Raw genomic sequence first — 16737 nt, 5'->3', positions numbered from 1 at the left:
GAAACATTCACTCACCAACTGACTGGGCTCCATCACCTGGAGGAATTCACATGATGGCAGTGCTGGGATAAAGGAGAATTAACCATCCAGACAGAATTCACAATCCAATTGTGCTTTGGGAATTCCTTTAAGGAAAGGCTCAGCAGCAGCAACAGTGATGGGAACCAAGTTTTTCCTGATGGAAACCAAGATTTTCCTGATGGGAACCAAGATTTTCCTGATGGGAACCAAGTTTGTCCTCAGGGTTTTTAATCCTGGAAGTTTTGCCTGCAAAGGTCCATCCCTCCAATCTCTGGAATTCCCACACCAAGCAGTTTGAAAATACCTCTGGATGTTTGCTTTGTTTTTTATTTCCCAAGGGAATGGCTCTGCTGAGTGGGGCAGGGTCAGGAATCTCCCAGCCAACCTTTGAGCTGGGTGGGAAGTGGCCAAAGTCCGGGGCTCTCCTGCAGCTCATCCCACTCCCAGGGCACTGGGACAAGGCAGAATTACAGCTTTTTCCACACTCTAAAGGTTTGTTTTCCATGTCAAAGCCTCACAAGAAATAAATTGCCCTGGAGAAGCTCCCTGAGTGTGGATTTCCCTTCTCCAGGTGCCTGGGGAGGAGTTTGGTGCTCAGATCCAGCAGCTGTCAGGTGGAAGGTCTGGCTGAGCAGTGACAGAAATGCAATTTCCTGCAAGGCCCAAGGTGGATTTTGGAAAGCAGAAATTCCCACCCTGACAGCTCCTGGCTGGAAAAATTCCTTCCAGGCATTAATCCATTCCCTGCTCCCAACACTCCCATCCCAGACACCCTCACACCCCTGGGGAGGAGGGAACTCGCACTCCAGGCTGGCTCCATCAAGGAATTAATGCCAATTTTAAGTGAGAACCACCTCAGTGACAACCTCCAAGCCAATATTGCTCCCTGAACGCTCCAAGGTGGATCAAGACTTTCCACCAAAGGTCTGGGCTTGATCCCAGCCCACATTCCCAAAAATCCTGCTCCACCAACATTCCCATATGGCTTGAACAAGCACCTGTTGGCTCCATTTCTCTCCTCCCTCTGGCCAAGCTGCTCCAGATATTTCTCCTTCCATTTCTGGCTGCTCTGATCCACAAAAATCAGATCCCTGCCCATGGCCAGTTAATGATTTCAAGATTGTAGCCCATGCTTTGAATTAGTTTCAAATTTTCAGAGAAAATTTCAGGCAAGGAAGAGGCATTCACATGGTTCATGCTGAATTCCATCCTGCAGCTTCTGGAATATCCTGGGTTAACCCTGAAGTCTTCCCATGGAATCATTAGGATGGAAAAGTCCCCTAATTCCATCCTGCAGCTTCTGGAATATCCTGGGTTAACCCTGAAGTCTTCCCATGGAATCATTAAGATGGAAAAGACAATCCAATCCAAAAATTAATCCACCGCCGTCGTCTTCATGGATAAACCACGTCCACAAGTGCCACTTCCACACTTTTTGAACATTTCCAGGAGGTTTCCAGCTGCTTTCAAAGGCAGATCTGAGGTTTTTCCAGCCTCTCCAAGGTGAGTTCAGGGCTCTGGATGTTCTTTGCTGCCTTTCAGGGTGGCTCTGTGGGTCACTGATGGGGCAGGAGCACCAGGCCCACCTCCAGAGGCTCAGGGCAGCCTGGAGGATCAAAGCAGCCAGAAGGACACAAATTTAACTTCTCAAAACACTGGAAATGCAGGAGTCCAAGTGTCTGGACAGATGTGTGACTCCTCAGATTCACCTCCACAGGGATGGGATAACGGCATTGATCCGTCTCACACCACAGGCAGGAATATTCCAGGGATAAAAAAGATAAAATAAAGACTCCGGCACATCCTTCTCCATGCAGAAAGCTCCTGCAGAACTCCTGGAAGCTGCAGGGACGAGCTTTTCCTTCAGCAATCCCATCCTTCCCTCCCTCCCTGTGACAGCCCAGCCTGCCTGAGCCACTTCCCCTCCAGCCAGTGTTTCTTTAATTGACTCCAGAATTCACAGATATTCTTCCCAGCCAATCCATGCTATTGATTGCAATTCTCCTGAGAGAAGCAAAGGGAGGGATATTAAAGCCATTAAGGCTGATTTGGGTTTGATTGGAGCCATTAGAGGCGCTTCCCCGGCACCTCCACGGCTCCTGGGGGCCATAAATCATCCCAGGGAACATTTGGGACCACTCTGGATGCAGCCAGGAGTTGAGGAAAGGAGGAAAAATTTAAAAAAAAATAAAAAAATTGGGAGGGAGTGGCTTCTTGCAGCTGGATGAGGAGATTGAGCTGAGTGTCTCTATAGTGAAGCTTCTGAGCACAAAGTGCCTTTAGGAAAGAGGTTTCTCCTCTTAGGTGGAGTGCAGGAAACTCAAGAGTCACCTCACACAGCCCAGCAGGCTTGGAGGGACCTCATCCACTCCCAAAAACACTCATTTCACCCTTTTTAGGGGGAGAAAGACAGGAATATTCTCCATCTGCCCACCTGGGATCCTCACCTGGGAATTCCCACCTGGGAATTCCAGCCCCACAACAGCCTGCTCATGGATATGGAATATCCAGGATCCAAAAATTAATCCACCACCACACCCATGGCCATCCCACCCTGCTGGGCCTCTGCTCCTCTCAGCAGAAGTTGCCAAATCCTTCCCAAATTTCCTGGCAGGAGCTTCTCAGGCACCTTTGTCTGCACCCCTGGGCCTCACATCCTGCCTGTGCTGTGTGATCCCACCTGGAAGCTGAACAACACCCTTCCCATGGCATTCATATCATTCATATTCCTTTTTCCAGCTTTTCCAGCAGCTCAGGGCAGATCTCTGCTCTGTGGATGTCACTAAAGGTCCCTCATCATTGAAACCTTTCATTTGGTCCAGCTGCAGCATCCCCAGCCCAGCCCAAATCATCCTGGCTGGGAAAACCTCCTAAAAAAACGTGGTGGAGCTTCTTTAGGAGTGGGAATTTCCTTCTCCTGTGGCTCCAGCACGGTCCAGGGTGGGCTGGCAAGGGCACAGCACAGCCCTGGGGATCAGCAGAGATCCTGAATCCAGGCCCAGGGAGGAGGGATGGAGCAGGCAGGGAGTGGATGGAGAGGAGCAAAGCCCCAAGGAGCAGCAAAGCTGAGGCCACAGAGCCCCTGGTGGGTCACTCTGTGCCCCTGGGGTGATCTCTGCCCTGCTTTTTGTGCCCCTGCCCTGGGCACAATAAACCCCCAGAAAATCAGGTCCTGACAGCAGAAAAAAACTCGATTTTAATAGTATTAATAAATCATCTCAATAAAACATGTCTCTGGATCCCCGAGAACAGCAAACAGCCAAAGAAACACCTCCACTCCAAGCTGCTTTCACATCCCACCCTGATTCCCCTCCATCCCACTGAAATTCCCCTTTTTCCTGAGTTATCCCGGGAGCAGTCCAGCCCAGTTCCCTGCATTTGCTCCCTGGCTGCTCCTCTCCACGATTCCCCTGTTTACAAACACTCAGACTTCCAGCAGGGCAAGGCAAGGGTTTGTTATAAACACTGAACCGCAGGGAAATGTCAAGGGCAGGGAAAACAAAAATAAAAAGAAGGATTTTCACTTTGGTCTGGTTCAGTTTTGGGGATGTGGCCAGGGAGGGACAGGAGGTGTCGTGGGGATATCAAAGATCCTTTCCCAGGCAGCCAGGAGGGGAAATGTCCGTCCCCAGCAGCTCTTTGATCCAGGTGGGGAGTGGAAGGAGCAGAGCTGGAACATCTCCTCCTCCTCCTCATTATCCCTGGGAGCCAAGGGAGGGGAATCCTGGAGCAAAGGTGCCTCCAGGACAGCAGGGGAGTGCAGAGAGTCTCTCCAGGGCCACAAACACTGGGAAAAAATCCCATCTGCAGAGTGGCAAACTCCAAATTCTGGGAGTGAAGCGTCCTGGAGCTCAATCCCACCCATGGGAGAAGCTCAAATCTGGGTGTCCATCCAGCCCTGGATGTGCACAGCACCAGCTCCAAGCCCAATTCCCCAACACGGGACAAGCCAGGGCGTGAGGCAGCCTGAATTCCTTCCAGAGCCTCCCTGCCTGCAGGAGGGAATGGCAGCAAGGAGGAGGAAAATCCTGTCAGGGGTAAAATTCCTTAGGTGACAGCTCACCTGGTTAAACTCATGCCTGGAGGCAAAGAGTTTCCAGCAGAGCCCATCAGATAATGCTGGAGAAATCAGTTCTCAAACTACAAAAATGAGCCTTTTTTTTTCTTTTTCTTTTTCTTTTTTTTTTTTTCTTTTTTCTTTTTTTTTTTTTTCAGGCTGAGTTCCTGCACAAATGACTGTAATTAAAGCTGTTACCTGTCACTTCCTCAAGGCACTGAGGCTCCAGCGTTCAGGCTTTGGGAAAAAAATAATAATAAAAAAAAAAAAAGCATCCCACTCATCCCTCAGCTTACTCATCCTGCCCAGCACCCACCCAGATTTGTCACCAATTAGTTGTAATTCAAGGATTGAGGGGGGAAATCCCCACCTCCCCTGAGCGAGGTGACTTCACAGGAAGTTAGGGCATGGAATGTCTTTTAAACAACAATAAAAAAAAAATTTAAATCATGGAAAAAAAAAAAAATCGTGTGTGCCAGAGGCGAGGCCACAGGGAGGCACAGAGACATTTCTCAGCTTTCCAAAGGTTCCTGCAGGGCTTCCAGGAGAGCTTTGGTGGATTCCTTTGGAATTCATGCATTATGGAAGAGCCCCAGCCCTGCCGTGTCTGCAGTGCTCGTTCCTCTCCCATCACAGCTCAGAACTTCTGTGCGACTCCCAAATCACCCTCGAAAAAGGGATTTCCAGGGGTTTTGTGTAAAAAACAGCACCGGGGGGTTCATCCTGACTGACACCGGGGCTTTGGGAAGTTGGTTTTTTGTTTTTTTTTTTTCCTTCAGGGAAGGAGAGCACACAGCGCCAGCCTGGGAAAATCTGATATTTTTTGTTTTTTCCAAGGGGAGGCAGCTCGGGGCCACACCAGCCCCTGTCACATCCCTGGAGCTGCAGGGAACCAGCCCCAGCAGTGCCCAAAGATGCTCCGGGAAAGTTGGAAAACCCTGGAATGGTTTGGGATGGAAGAGATCTTTAAACTCATCCCATGGGCAGGAGCACCTTCCACTTATCCCCAAGGTGGATCCAAACCCCATCCAGCCTGGCCTTGGGCAGTTCCAGGGATCCGGGGACAGCCACAGCAAATCTGGGAATTCCCAGCCCCTCCTCACCCTCCCAGGGAATAATTCCTTCCCAAAATCCAATCTAAATCTACCATCCTGAAGCTTAAAGCCATTCACTGTGTCCTGTCCCTCCATCCCTTGTCCCCAGTCCTTCTCCAGCTCTCCTGGAGCCCCTTTAGGCCCTGGAGGGGCTCTGAGCTCTCCCTGGAGTTTCTCCTCTCCAGGTGAACATTCCCAGCTCTCCCAGCCTTGTCCCCAGTCCCTCTCCAGCTCTCCTGGAGCCCCTTTAGGCACTGGAAAAGGCTCTGAGCTCTCCTGGAGCTTCTCCTCTCCAGGTGAGCACCCCCAGCTCTCCCAGCCTTGTCCCCAGTCCCTCTCCAGCTCTCCTGGAGCCCCTTTAGGCACTGGAAAAGGCTCTGAGCTCTCCCTGGAGCTTCTCCAGGTGAACATTCCCAGCTCTCCCAGCCTGGCTCCAGAGACTCTCCAGCCCTTGGAGCATCTCTGTGGCCTCCTCTGGCCTCTCTCCAGCCCCGGCAGGATCTCTGCCCCAGGTGAGACCCCAACCCAGCCCTCCATCCATCCCTGACTCACCGAGGCGGGGTTGGCCCGGGGGCTCCTCTCCTTCTCCCGCTCCCGGCACTGCAGCCCGGCCAGGTGCCTCTCCAGGGCTGCCCAGTCCATGGCCGGGGGCTGTGGATCCCGGGGGGGCTGTGGATCCCTGGAGAGCCTCCGGTCACCTCCACTCCTCCTCCTCCTCCTCCTCCCGGCCCCGGGCCGCGGGCGGGGGCAGCGCCGGGCAGGGCCGGCCCCGGGGCCGCCGGGGAGCCCATGGGCGGCCGGGCAGGGCTGTGGGGACGGCGGAGAGCCCCCATCCTCCTCCTCTTCTTCCTCCTCTTCCTCAGAATCGCCCAGCGCCGCCAGGTCCAGGCTGCTGAGGCACGCCGAGGACTTGCCCTCAGAGCACGGCGAGGACTTGCCCTCAGAGCACGGCGAGGCTTTGCCCTCAGAGCATGACGATGATTTGCCCTCAGAGCACGGCGAGGATCTGCCCTCAGAGCACGGCGATGATCTGCCCTCAGAGCACGGCGAGGCTTTGCCCTCAGAGCACGGCGAGGCTTTGCCCTCAGAGCACGGTGAGTATTTGCCCTCAGAGCATGACGATGATTTGCCCTCAGAGCACGGCGAGGACTTGCCCTCAGAGCACGGCGTGGCTTTGCTGGAGTTGGATCCCGAGCTGGAGCGGCTGCTGCCGGCGTCGCTGCCTAAATCCATGCCATCCTCCCGGGAATCCTGGCGGAGAGAAGCGCAGGGCAGCCCGCGGTGAGGCAGGCAGGGAGCGCTGGGCTGGGCTGGGCTGGGCTGGGGGGCCGGGGCGGGTTTGCCCGGCGGGTACGGGAAAGGCCGGCCCGGCCCCGGAGCTGCCGCCGCCGCGGGGCGGCCCCGGGCGGGCGGGGCGGGGGCGGAGCGGGGCCGGGCTCAGGAGCTGCGGGAGCGCGGCTGGAGGTGGTGGGGAACAGCGCTCCGGCGGGCCCGGAACAGCCTTTGCTTGGGAGAAAATTGAAATTTTTTTCCTATTTTTTTTTCTATTTTTTTTCTATTTTTTTCTATTTTTTTCTTTTTTTTCTTTTTTTTTCTATTTTTCTCTTGTTTTAATTTTTTTCCTAGTTTTTCTTTTTTTTTCTCTCTTTTTTTTTTTTTCTTTTTTTTCCCCCCTATTTTTTCTGGGTTTTTTTCTCCCTTTTTTTTTTTTTTTTTTCTATTTCTTTCTATTTTTTCTCTTTCTTTTTCTTTTTTTTTTCCTATTTTTTCTCTTTTTTTCTATTTTTTTCTATTTTTTTCTATTTTTTCTCTTTTTCCTATTTTTTTCCCTTTTTTCTTTTCTTTCCTCTTTTTTCTTTTTTTCCCTATTTTTTTCTAATTTTTTTCCTTTTTTCTAAATGTTTTTAAATTTTTTTTTTATTTTTTTATTGTAATTAGGATGTTAGCTAATGGTGTTGTGGTTGCTGTTGTAACAGGTTTTTATTGTTATATATATATTTAAAAAATGTTATTCTTTATTTCCACAGTTATTTGGGTCAGGACGGCCCCCGAGCATCAATCCAGGCTGGTCAGAGAATGGATCAGATCAGCCCAGAGGGAAAAGGGAAGAGAAGCTCAGCCTGAGCCGGTCACAGGCACTGACAGCCCCAAATCCCCCTTGTGCTGGGTGACCCCACAGCAGCCCCCAAATCCTCCTGTGCTGGGTGACCCCTCAGCAGCTCCTTGTGCTGGGTGACCCCACAGCAGCTCCTTGTGCTGGGTGACCCCTCAGCAGCTCCTTGTGCTGGGTGACCCCACAGCAGCCCCAAATCCTCCTGTGCTGGGTGATCCCACAGCAGCTCCTTGTGCTGGGTGACCCCACAGCAGCCCCAAATCCTCCTTGTGCTGGGTGACCCCTCAGCAGCTCCTTGTGCTGGGTGATCCCACAGCAGCCCCAAATCCTCCTGTGCTGGGTGATCCCACAGCAGCTCCTTGTGCTGGGTGACCCCACAGCAGCTCCTTGTGCTGGGTGACCCCACAGCAGCCCCAGGGCCTAAAGGGGCTCCGGGAGAGCTGGAGAGGGACTGGGGACAAGGGATGGAGGGACAGGACACAGGGAATGGCTTCACATGGACAGAGGGCAGGGATGAATGGGAGATTGGGAAGGAATTCCTGGCTGGGCTGGAATTCCCAGATTTGCTGTCGCTGCCCCTGGATCCCTGGCAGTGCCCAAGGCCAGGCTGGATGGAGCTTGGATCCACCTGGGATAACTGGAGGTGTCCCTGGCCATGGCTGGGGTGGGAATGTGATGGGATTTAAGGTCCCTTCCATCCCAAACCATTCCAGGATTTTCTGCCTGGGGGTGGCATCATCCCTGTGGGGGCTGTGGGTGACTCACAGTGGTGACAGTGAGTGACATCCTCCCTCCCACGCCTCGAGGGACCACAGGGCACCACCACAACCCCCTGATTCCACCCTCTCCCTTCCTTTCCTTCCTGAAAAGTAATTTAAAGTAACTCGTTAAGAGTCACCTATAAATAACTCTGCTAAAAAAAACTAATCTAGTTTCTGCATTCTGGGTCACCGGAGCCAAGTTTAACACGCAAATGTTCCCATTCCCAAATCCACGGCAAGGAGACCTTTTAAGGTGCTGTGGCTGCAATGGGGAGCATCAATCACACGGATTAGGAGCTTCCACACAGGGTTTGGGAGAGAACCCAGCTGTCCTCTGATCCCTGAAATCCCAACCCTCTGCAGTGGGAGAGTTCAGGGCCAGGGGAGAACCAGCAATTCTTAATTAGAACAATATTGGAACATTGCATTGGGTTAGGAGCTGATTTTGTGGCAGAATTTTGTGTGAGAAACATCCTTGGGGTCGCCCGGCGACAATCAAAACATCTCTGGTATCAACTCTGTCTCCAGCACGAATCCAAAACATAATTCCAGCCTGTCCCAGGCACTGGCAGAGAATGAACTCTGCCCCAAAAAGCACCACGGGGAGGGTTACAAATGCCCTGGGGAGGGGAGGGGAGGGGAGGGGAGGGGAGGGGAGGGAAGGGAAGGGAAGGGAAGGGAAGGGAAGGGAAGGGAAGGGAAGGGAAGGGAAGGGAAGGGAAGGGAAGGGAAGGGAAGGGAAGGGAAGGGAAGGGAAGGGAAGGGAAGGGAAGGGAAGGGAAGGGAAGGGAAGGGAAGGGAAGGAAAGGCAAGGAAAGGCAAGGAAAGGCAAGGAAAGGCAAGGAAAGGCAAGGAAAGGCAAGGAAAGGGGAAAAGTAGCTCCTGTACCAGGTGTGACTCCACATCCCCCTCCTGGGCAGCAGCCACCCTGGAGGGGAGTCCTGGCAGTCTTGGGAGTACCAAACCCCACCAACATCAGATGGGAAAAACGTTGGGAACAGACTGGGGCTGAAAGGTTTTGGTGTCCTGAAGTCATTTCCACTTCTCCCTGTGGGGTGGGGATCAGACTCATGGAAAGGTTTGGGTTGGAAAGGAACTTCAAACTCATCTCGTCTCTGGCACCTTCCACTGTTCCAGGCTGCTCCAAGTTCTATCCAAGCTGGCCCTGGACACTCCCAGGGATCCAAGGGCAGCCAAAGCTTCTCTGGGAATTCCATCCCAGCCCCTGCCCACCCTTAGAGGGAGGAATTCCTTCCCAAAATCCCTGTGGCAGTGGGATGCCTTTCCCCCTTGCTCTGCCACTACATGCCCTGGTTAAAAATCCCTCTCCATCTTTTCTGCAGGAGACTCTGACTCAGAGGGATAAAGGGGCTGGGATACACAGGGAATATCCCAGGGTTTATTTGGGATTAACCTTTCCCTTGAGGTGTCTCCTCCAGGTGCTCTCCAGGTGCTCAGCCTGGATTATCCCAATTTCCTCTCCTGACCCCTGGGAACAGCTGAATCCCTCCCTCTTCCCATCTGATCCCTGCTTCCCTCCCAGGCTGCCTGCTGCCTGAAACTCCACAAAATCAGGAACTGCAAAAGTGCAGCTTTAAAAATAATCCCAGCAAATGGCAGGAAGGAGCCAAATCCCCAAGATGAATTACATGGGGAAAAGGTTTCACCACAAGGTTAGGAGGGGGTGGCATTTGACACAATTTGGGTGCTGCAATTCTTTATTTGGGGCTGCTTTAACGTCACCACCAGCCTCAAAAGGAAATTTTTTTTTGCTGAACTGCTTGTGGAAAAGTTTGATTTACAGGATCTTCACTGGGGAAGTTTCTTCCCTTCAACACCACTGATAAGGTTTTGTGGAGGACAAGAGCCCTTCCCTCTCCCTGAACTCCCCAGTGGGGACATCTGGAGTGGCATGAAATGGGTGGCAGGCACTTCCCATTCCCAATTTTCCCATTTTAGTGGGATCAAGCTGTTTCAGCCTTCATTCAAGCCACGCTTTAAGGTGCTTTAAGGTGCTTGCAAATCCCTCCCTGTCCTCAGACAAATTTATTTTCCTATAAGGTTTAACACATCAACCACATAATTTTTCCAAATTTCCTTTTTTTTTTTTGTCCTCTCTGCAGACAGATCCAAATATTTTTAACCTTCCCCACTTCTAATTATACAGGGGAACATATTTCTGCTGGACCCTGCTCTTGTTATTCCAAACACAAATGGCATTTTTCTCTTTCACAAACCCTTTCCCAACACCGTGGAAAACTTGGGATTTGTAGGAATTTCCAAGGGTGTGAGCACAAACCCTTGGAGATGAAAGAATCTGTTTTGCAGCTCCTTTATTCAGTGCAAAGGAGGTTTATAACACAAACAAGGCTTGTGGGGTTGATTCAGAGGCAGGAATATATCCCAAAAATAAGGTTTTTATTCTTTTCCCGGTGCTGGTTTAAAAGGCAGTTTGCTGATTATCATAAACCATCAAATTGATTTGATTTTTTTCTATTTTGGCGCTGCTGTAACCCGATTCTAAAATGGGTTTCTTGTGTTGTCTCCTGCTAAATTGCAGAAGTTTTTGGGTCAGAGAGGGAGGAAAGCAGGGAAGTCACAACCACCCTTAAAACACCATAAATCCCTAAAAATGGGAGCATTTCTGCCAGCTGGGTCTTTATCCCAACACTCTCATGTCCACCCAGAGCTCCCAAACTGTGTTTTTATTTTAAAAACTGGGTTTGTTTGTTTTTTTTTTTCTTGAACTGACTCCCACACAGAGCTGAGCATTGTCCCTACCCAGGTGGGATTTGCTGGGGTAAAAATACCCCCAAGATAAAGCAGGAAGTTTCCTCTGAACACAAAGAATTTCCCTTTCCTGAAAGGAAAAGGGCTGCACTGAGATCAGGGCACGTTTCCTTTTCCTGCTGTGACCCCTCAGTGACCATTCCTGGGTTTTGTCGATTCCATGGGCAGGAAAAAGCTCTCAGAATTCACCTGGGATGGTGGAAGGTGCCTCTGCCCAGGGGATTGGAACTGGATGAGCTTTAAGGTCTTTTCCAACCCAACCCATTGTGGAATTCTGTGATCTGATGATCCTGGGCTAAATATTCTGTCAGAGTGGAATATTCTTCAGCTTATCCAGACAGAAAAGTTGTCTCTTCTCCACAAATCCCAAAAAGCATCCTGTGCACTCTGATTATCCCAATCCCTGCACTGGGATGCTGCACTGCCCCAGGTTTTCCAGCCCTGTGCATTCCCCTGAGATTCCAGCTACAAACCAAACACTGTCCCTGAAACACCAAATTAATGGATATTAATGTTATAATAGACATAGTGGGACTGACCTGCAGCTCCTTGGGGTGCAGGGACAGGATCCATGCTCTTGTATTCCCCTCTGGAATTCTCTGGGAAAGCTGCAGGGCACAGCATTCCTGGGCACCAGCAAAACCTTTGTGGGTGTTGTTCTTGTACCTGCTTGGATTTGCAGGTTTAACTCTTTTAATTTAGCAAATTAGGTTTAGCCAATTAATCCTTTGATTAATTTAGAGGGGGAACAAGGGGAAGGGGAATCACAGCAGGGCTCTGAGTGGTGGCACTGCCCCCAAAGCTCTTCTGGTGGCACAGGAGGGGACAGAGGTGCAGGACAGGGACAAGGGCAGCATCACAAAACTAATCCCTAATTTTGGGCTCTGGCAGCTCCCAGTTCTCCAAACTGGGATTTGATGTTTGCTGAGATGGCTCCACCTCTGCCAGGGCTTCTCTGACTCCCAGAAATTTTCCCCACATCCTAAAACACCCACAAAGTCCACGTTGTCTCCTTTCCTTTGGGAAAATTGGGGGATGAAAGAGCTGCTCCTGCCCAGACTGATTTTCCTCTAAATTATTTGCTCCGGGGTGAATCATAAAATCATGGAATGGGTTGGAAAGAAGCTTAAAGCTCATCCCATCCCCTATCCATGGGCAGGGGCATTTTCCCCTATCCCAGATTGCTCCAGCCCTGTCCAACCTGTCCTGAAACAATTCCAGGGATGGAGCTGCTCCCCCTGTGCCGGAAGCACAGGAGGGTCAGCAAAACCCTCCGAGTAAATAAAAGGAACCTCCTTATCTGTCCAACAGCCTCTGGAATTCAGTGTAATCACCAAGACCAGGAGAAAAAAAAAAAAAAAAAAAAAGCCCTTTATTAAAGTGCTTTGGGAGGCACGAGGGGAAGGAATGCGAGCAGGGAAATAGCTGGAATATTTCAAATGCATGAATCCACAGAGCCCTGCTGAATCTTAATATTTGTGTTGCTTCCTGTAAATGCATGAACTCCTGAATTCCAGTGTGTGCACAGCAGCTTTTGCAGCATTTCTCCCCCAGAATTCCTCCCCATCCTTTGGGCAGGGAGGAGTCAGCCCCTAAAGGAAGCCTCAGATTAATTAAGGAGTGTTTTAATCACCTTGGGGGCCTCTGGTTGTCACTGGGAGGGGCTGGAGTCCAACAGAAGCAAAGGAGGAGCTCCAGAAGAATCCAGGAGGATTCATCTCACCTGCCTAAAGCCAGGAATGTTTGGAGCAAAAACCAGGTTCAGGAATTTCTGGGACTGTAAATATTTTTACGGTGAATTTTTTTTTTTTTTTTTTTTTTTTTTTTTTTTTTTTTTTTTTTTTTTTTTTTTTTTTTTAATTTTTTTTTTTTTTGGTCCAAATCAGTTGAAGGAGAGGCACAGAAAATGGTTTGGAAAAATCAAGTTTTTGGCTATTCCTGTCACAATCCACAATCTCACTTTGCTCACCAAGACACCAAGATCCCCCTCCCTGCCAGCACCATCTGAGCCCAGCTCAGGGCTGGAGTTGAAGCACTGATTTAGAAGAATTAAAAACTTTAGTTAAAAATAAATATCGCTGAGGTAAGGGAGCTAAACTTCCCTTTTGTTAACAGAAGCCAGACTGAAGGAACTGATAAATCACTGAAGGAACTGATAAATCATTGAAGAAACTGATAAATCATTGAACCTGTCAAACCAGGCTTTTGCATCCTGAATAATCAATAGACCCCATGAATACAATACAATCATAAATCAAACAGTCCTGGAAAAAAACAGGATTCAGCTGTCAAAGGTTCAAAAGTCAAAGAGAGGAAGACCCATCTAACTTCATCATTTTAGGACCCCACCCCATAAAAAAGACCACTGACCCATTTTAAAGAACAAACTACACATGATTAATGGCTTTTTGGGCTTAATGACTTTTTGGGCTTAATGGCTTTTTGGGCTAATTACCATACAAAGCAGGGAATGGGATGTACCAGAGTTATGAATATACATTTGTGTTTTGGGTATTCAATACTCCTGGACATAAAAGCCCCTGTGACCATCTGTAAATTGTGTGTGTAATAAACAGACACTTTCTAACTTTAAACTGTTAGAGAGTCTTTGTCTGTCAGAGTTGGATATTGGTATTAGATCAATAGCCAGAGTTTTTTAATATTTCATGGTCAGGTTACAGATAATTAATCCCAGCCTAAAGCTGCCAAAGCCTGGACACAGAGAGAACAGGGAGAGGGTTAGGGTTAGGGTTTGTGTGTTTTTCTTTGGCTCCTCTCCTGCTTTGGGGGGTGAAAATGTTGGGTTTGATGGGCTGGGATTCCTTTTCCTTAATCATTCTGGGATTGCTTTTCATTAATGATTCTGGGATTGCTTTTTGTTAATGATTCTGGGATTCCTTTTCCTTCATGATACTGGGAATTATTTTTTTTAATTAATGATTCTGGGATTCTTTTTTGTTAATGATTCTGGGATTCCTTTTCCTTTATGATACTGGGAATATTTTTTTTTGTTGTTGTTAATGATTCTGGGATTCTCTTTTGTTATGGTTCTGGGGTTCCCAGAGCTGGTTTGGGGCAGGTGTCACTGAGAGCCCTGACCCATTCCTGGTGGAATATCCCTGCAGTTATCCCCAAACCTGGGCTGCTGCATCCCAGTCACAGAATCATGGAATTATTTAGGTTGGAAAAGATCTCCAAGATCATCCAAGCCAGGCCTGATCCCCACCTTGTCCCCATCCCAGGGCACTGAGTGCCACCTCCAGGAATTCCTTGGGCACCTCCAGGGCTGGGGGGATCCAAACCTCCCTGAGCAGCCCCTGCCAGTATTTAACAACCTTCCATGAGGAAATTCCTGCTGATTTCCTCCCCTGGCCCACCCTGAGGCTGTTCCCTCTCCTCCTGTTCCCTGGGATAAGATCCCAAATCCCCCTCCAGCTGTCAGGGAGTTGTGCAGAGCCACAAAATCCCCCCTGATCCCCTTTTTTCCAGGCTGATTCCCTTCCCCAGCTGCTCCTGCCAGGATTTGCTGTCTGAGGAAACTGGAGGAGCAGCACAGGAGCCCAGAGAGGCAGCAGAGGGTGGCAGGAGAGCAGCTGCACAGGCACAGATTCCTTTCAGGCACTCCACAATTCTTTCCAAAATAGACCAGTGTGGAACAGCCACCTGGGAGGGGGAAGCTTTCCCTCCTCCATCCCTTGGGGGAAAATCTGGGAAAGCCATCCTTGTTATCAGCCCAAACACCCTGCACCATCCAAAGGCTCTTTCCTGCCTTTTCCCTGCTCGGTTTTCCCAAATTCATGGATGATTCCTCATGTGCTGCATCAGGAATGTGGTCACCCAGCCCAGGGAAGTATTTTTATACTCATTTATATTCAAAAAAGAGAAATACAACTTCAAAAAAACCCCCCACCAAACTCCTTTATGACACACAAAACCAGGGAAAAAATAAAATCTGTGACTGCAGCAAACGGAGCAGTGAGGAATGAGCTCTGCTCCCTGATGAGGAATTGTCCTTCACCCACAACAGATGCAGCTCTTGATATTTGTTTTCTGCATAAATCTACATTTTAGGCTGAAAGCAACTGCTCAGGCTTTGTTCCATCTCTCACTGCTCTTTTCAGCTCACACAAACAGCTCCACTTTGGGCTTTTCCAGCCCCAAATCCCAACCAGGGAGACTTTGGCCTTTGGGATAACTTTGCTGCAGGTCTGGTGGAGTTCAGGATGTTCTTTTTTCCCTGGTTATCAATTCCTGCCAGCAGGGATGGTCCATCCCTGCCCCAAGTGATGGGCAGAGCCCTCAGGGCTTGCAGCACCCAGGGGAACAAGCAGGGAGCAGCTGGAGTGGGAATTGTGCCTGCAGGATCAGGATCAGAGCTGGAGACAGGAATTGCTGCAGGACATGGGAATTCCTGCAGGACACTACAAATTCAGAGAATCCAGGGATGGTTTGGGTTGGAGGGACCTGAAATCCCACCCAGTGCCACCCCTGGGACACCTCCCACTGTCCCAGGGTGCTCCAAACCCTGTCTGGGACACTTCTATTCCTGCTGAAATGGGAATTGCTGGGTTCTGCCAGGCTGTGACCCCCTAGAGCTGCAGGCAGGACAATGTCACTGTCACTGTCACTGCTCCCCAGGGTGACATGGACACACCAGGACTGAGCTCTAATATCACACCATGGCACATCCAGGGTTATTCCTGGATCAGGGAGAATTTCCAGGTCTTTGGGCTTTCCCCATGAGAGGAGTGACAGAATTGTCTTTACAAACCAGCCCTGTGTCCCAGGGTTTTTGGGAATGGCCTCGTGCTGCTGGATTTTCCCCTGGAATGGGAAATCAGGGAAACAGAAAGTGGATAATCCTCTCAGCAGGGCTGGTCAGGCTGTGCCAGGCTCCAATTAACACCAGAGGGTTTGGTATTAATTAATTATGGGAATGAGGGGAAATTGAGGATCTTAGTGCTGGGGGAGAGGAGTTGGCCCCAAATAACTCCCAGGGAGGGAAAAATGCCTGGAAAACAGCACTGGATAAAGGAGAGAGGACAGAGCCCTCTGGCCTCCCTGGTGGTGACAACCAATTCCCAGACCTGGGACACTCCTGAAATCCCAAAACTGCTTTTCCCTGGAAAAATTCCCAGCAGGTCTGGGAATATCCCAGGTGTCGCCTTTTCACTCAGAGGAATTTAACTTTGCTCTGCCCCCCAAACCAATCCCTCCTCATCCAGAGTGTCCAACCCCCCACAAAACCCAGCCCAAGCAGGAATTTTAAATCCAGCCAAGATGAGTCTGAAATCCAGGGAATTTTAGGGAAATGAGCCAAAAGCACACTGTCCAAACCTGTGAGGAGCAGATCCCAAACACACCCAGAGGATTGGGGTGGGCTCCTGGGGTGGGACACCCCCTTTCCCAGGCTCTGTGTCCCCAATTCCCATCCCTGAGGGGAAGATGCTGAGTCACAATCCCAACATCCCAAATTCCCATTAAATCCACAGCTCTCACACCCTCAGATTAAAACCCCTCCTGGAATAATTCCCTATAAAACCCCCAGCCCCATAAACTCCCTTTTAGGTCACTCCAAGGAATTTGTCACCTGCCCTTGACATCCTCTTTTAGCAAAACATAAAATTCATCAAACAAATCAAATTAAAGTTAAAAATAATGACATAAGATCCACTGGGGTCCCTCCCAAGGATCCAAGATTTGCTGGTGGAGCTGTTGCTCCTGCAGAAAAATAAAATAAATGGATATTTTTTGGCTGCTGAGCTCAGAATGGAGCCTGGGGTGTGTTTGGGGATGTGGAGAATGAGCCAAGACATTTATAATAATAATAATAATAATAATAATAATAATAATTTAATCTATTATTATTGTTGTTATTATTATTATTATTATTATTATTAA

At 49.6% G+C, this 16737-nt stretch overlaps 1 protein-coding gene across 1 annotated transcript in view; it reads right to left on the bottom strand.

Annotated features, from left to right (window-relative positions):
* The window catches only part of LOC310913458 (schwannomin-interacting protein 1), a 66344-nt gene that overhangs the window by 31825 nt on the left and 17782 nt on the right, over positions 1–16737 (bottom strand). Inside the window, exons 2-3 of the mRNA XM_083868900.1 lie at positions 6314–6423; positions 5725–6064 (exon numbers count right to left, since the gene is read on the bottom strand). Coding sequence (XP_083725026.1) covers positions 5725–6064; positions 6314–6423 — 450 coding nt within the window. The remainder of the gene's footprint in view (positions 1–5724; positions 6065–6313; positions 6424–16737) is intronic.

The sequence above is a fragment of the Zosterops lateralis genome (genome assembly GCF_965231275.1).
Source record: "Zosterops lateralis genome assembly, chromosome: 10".
Lineage (NCBI taxonomy): Eukaryota > Metazoa > Chordata > Aves > Passeriformes > Zosteropidae > Zosterops > Zosterops lateralis.
Note: the sequence above shows the minus strand (reverse complement) of the source record. Positions and strands in the feature narration are given on the sequence as shown.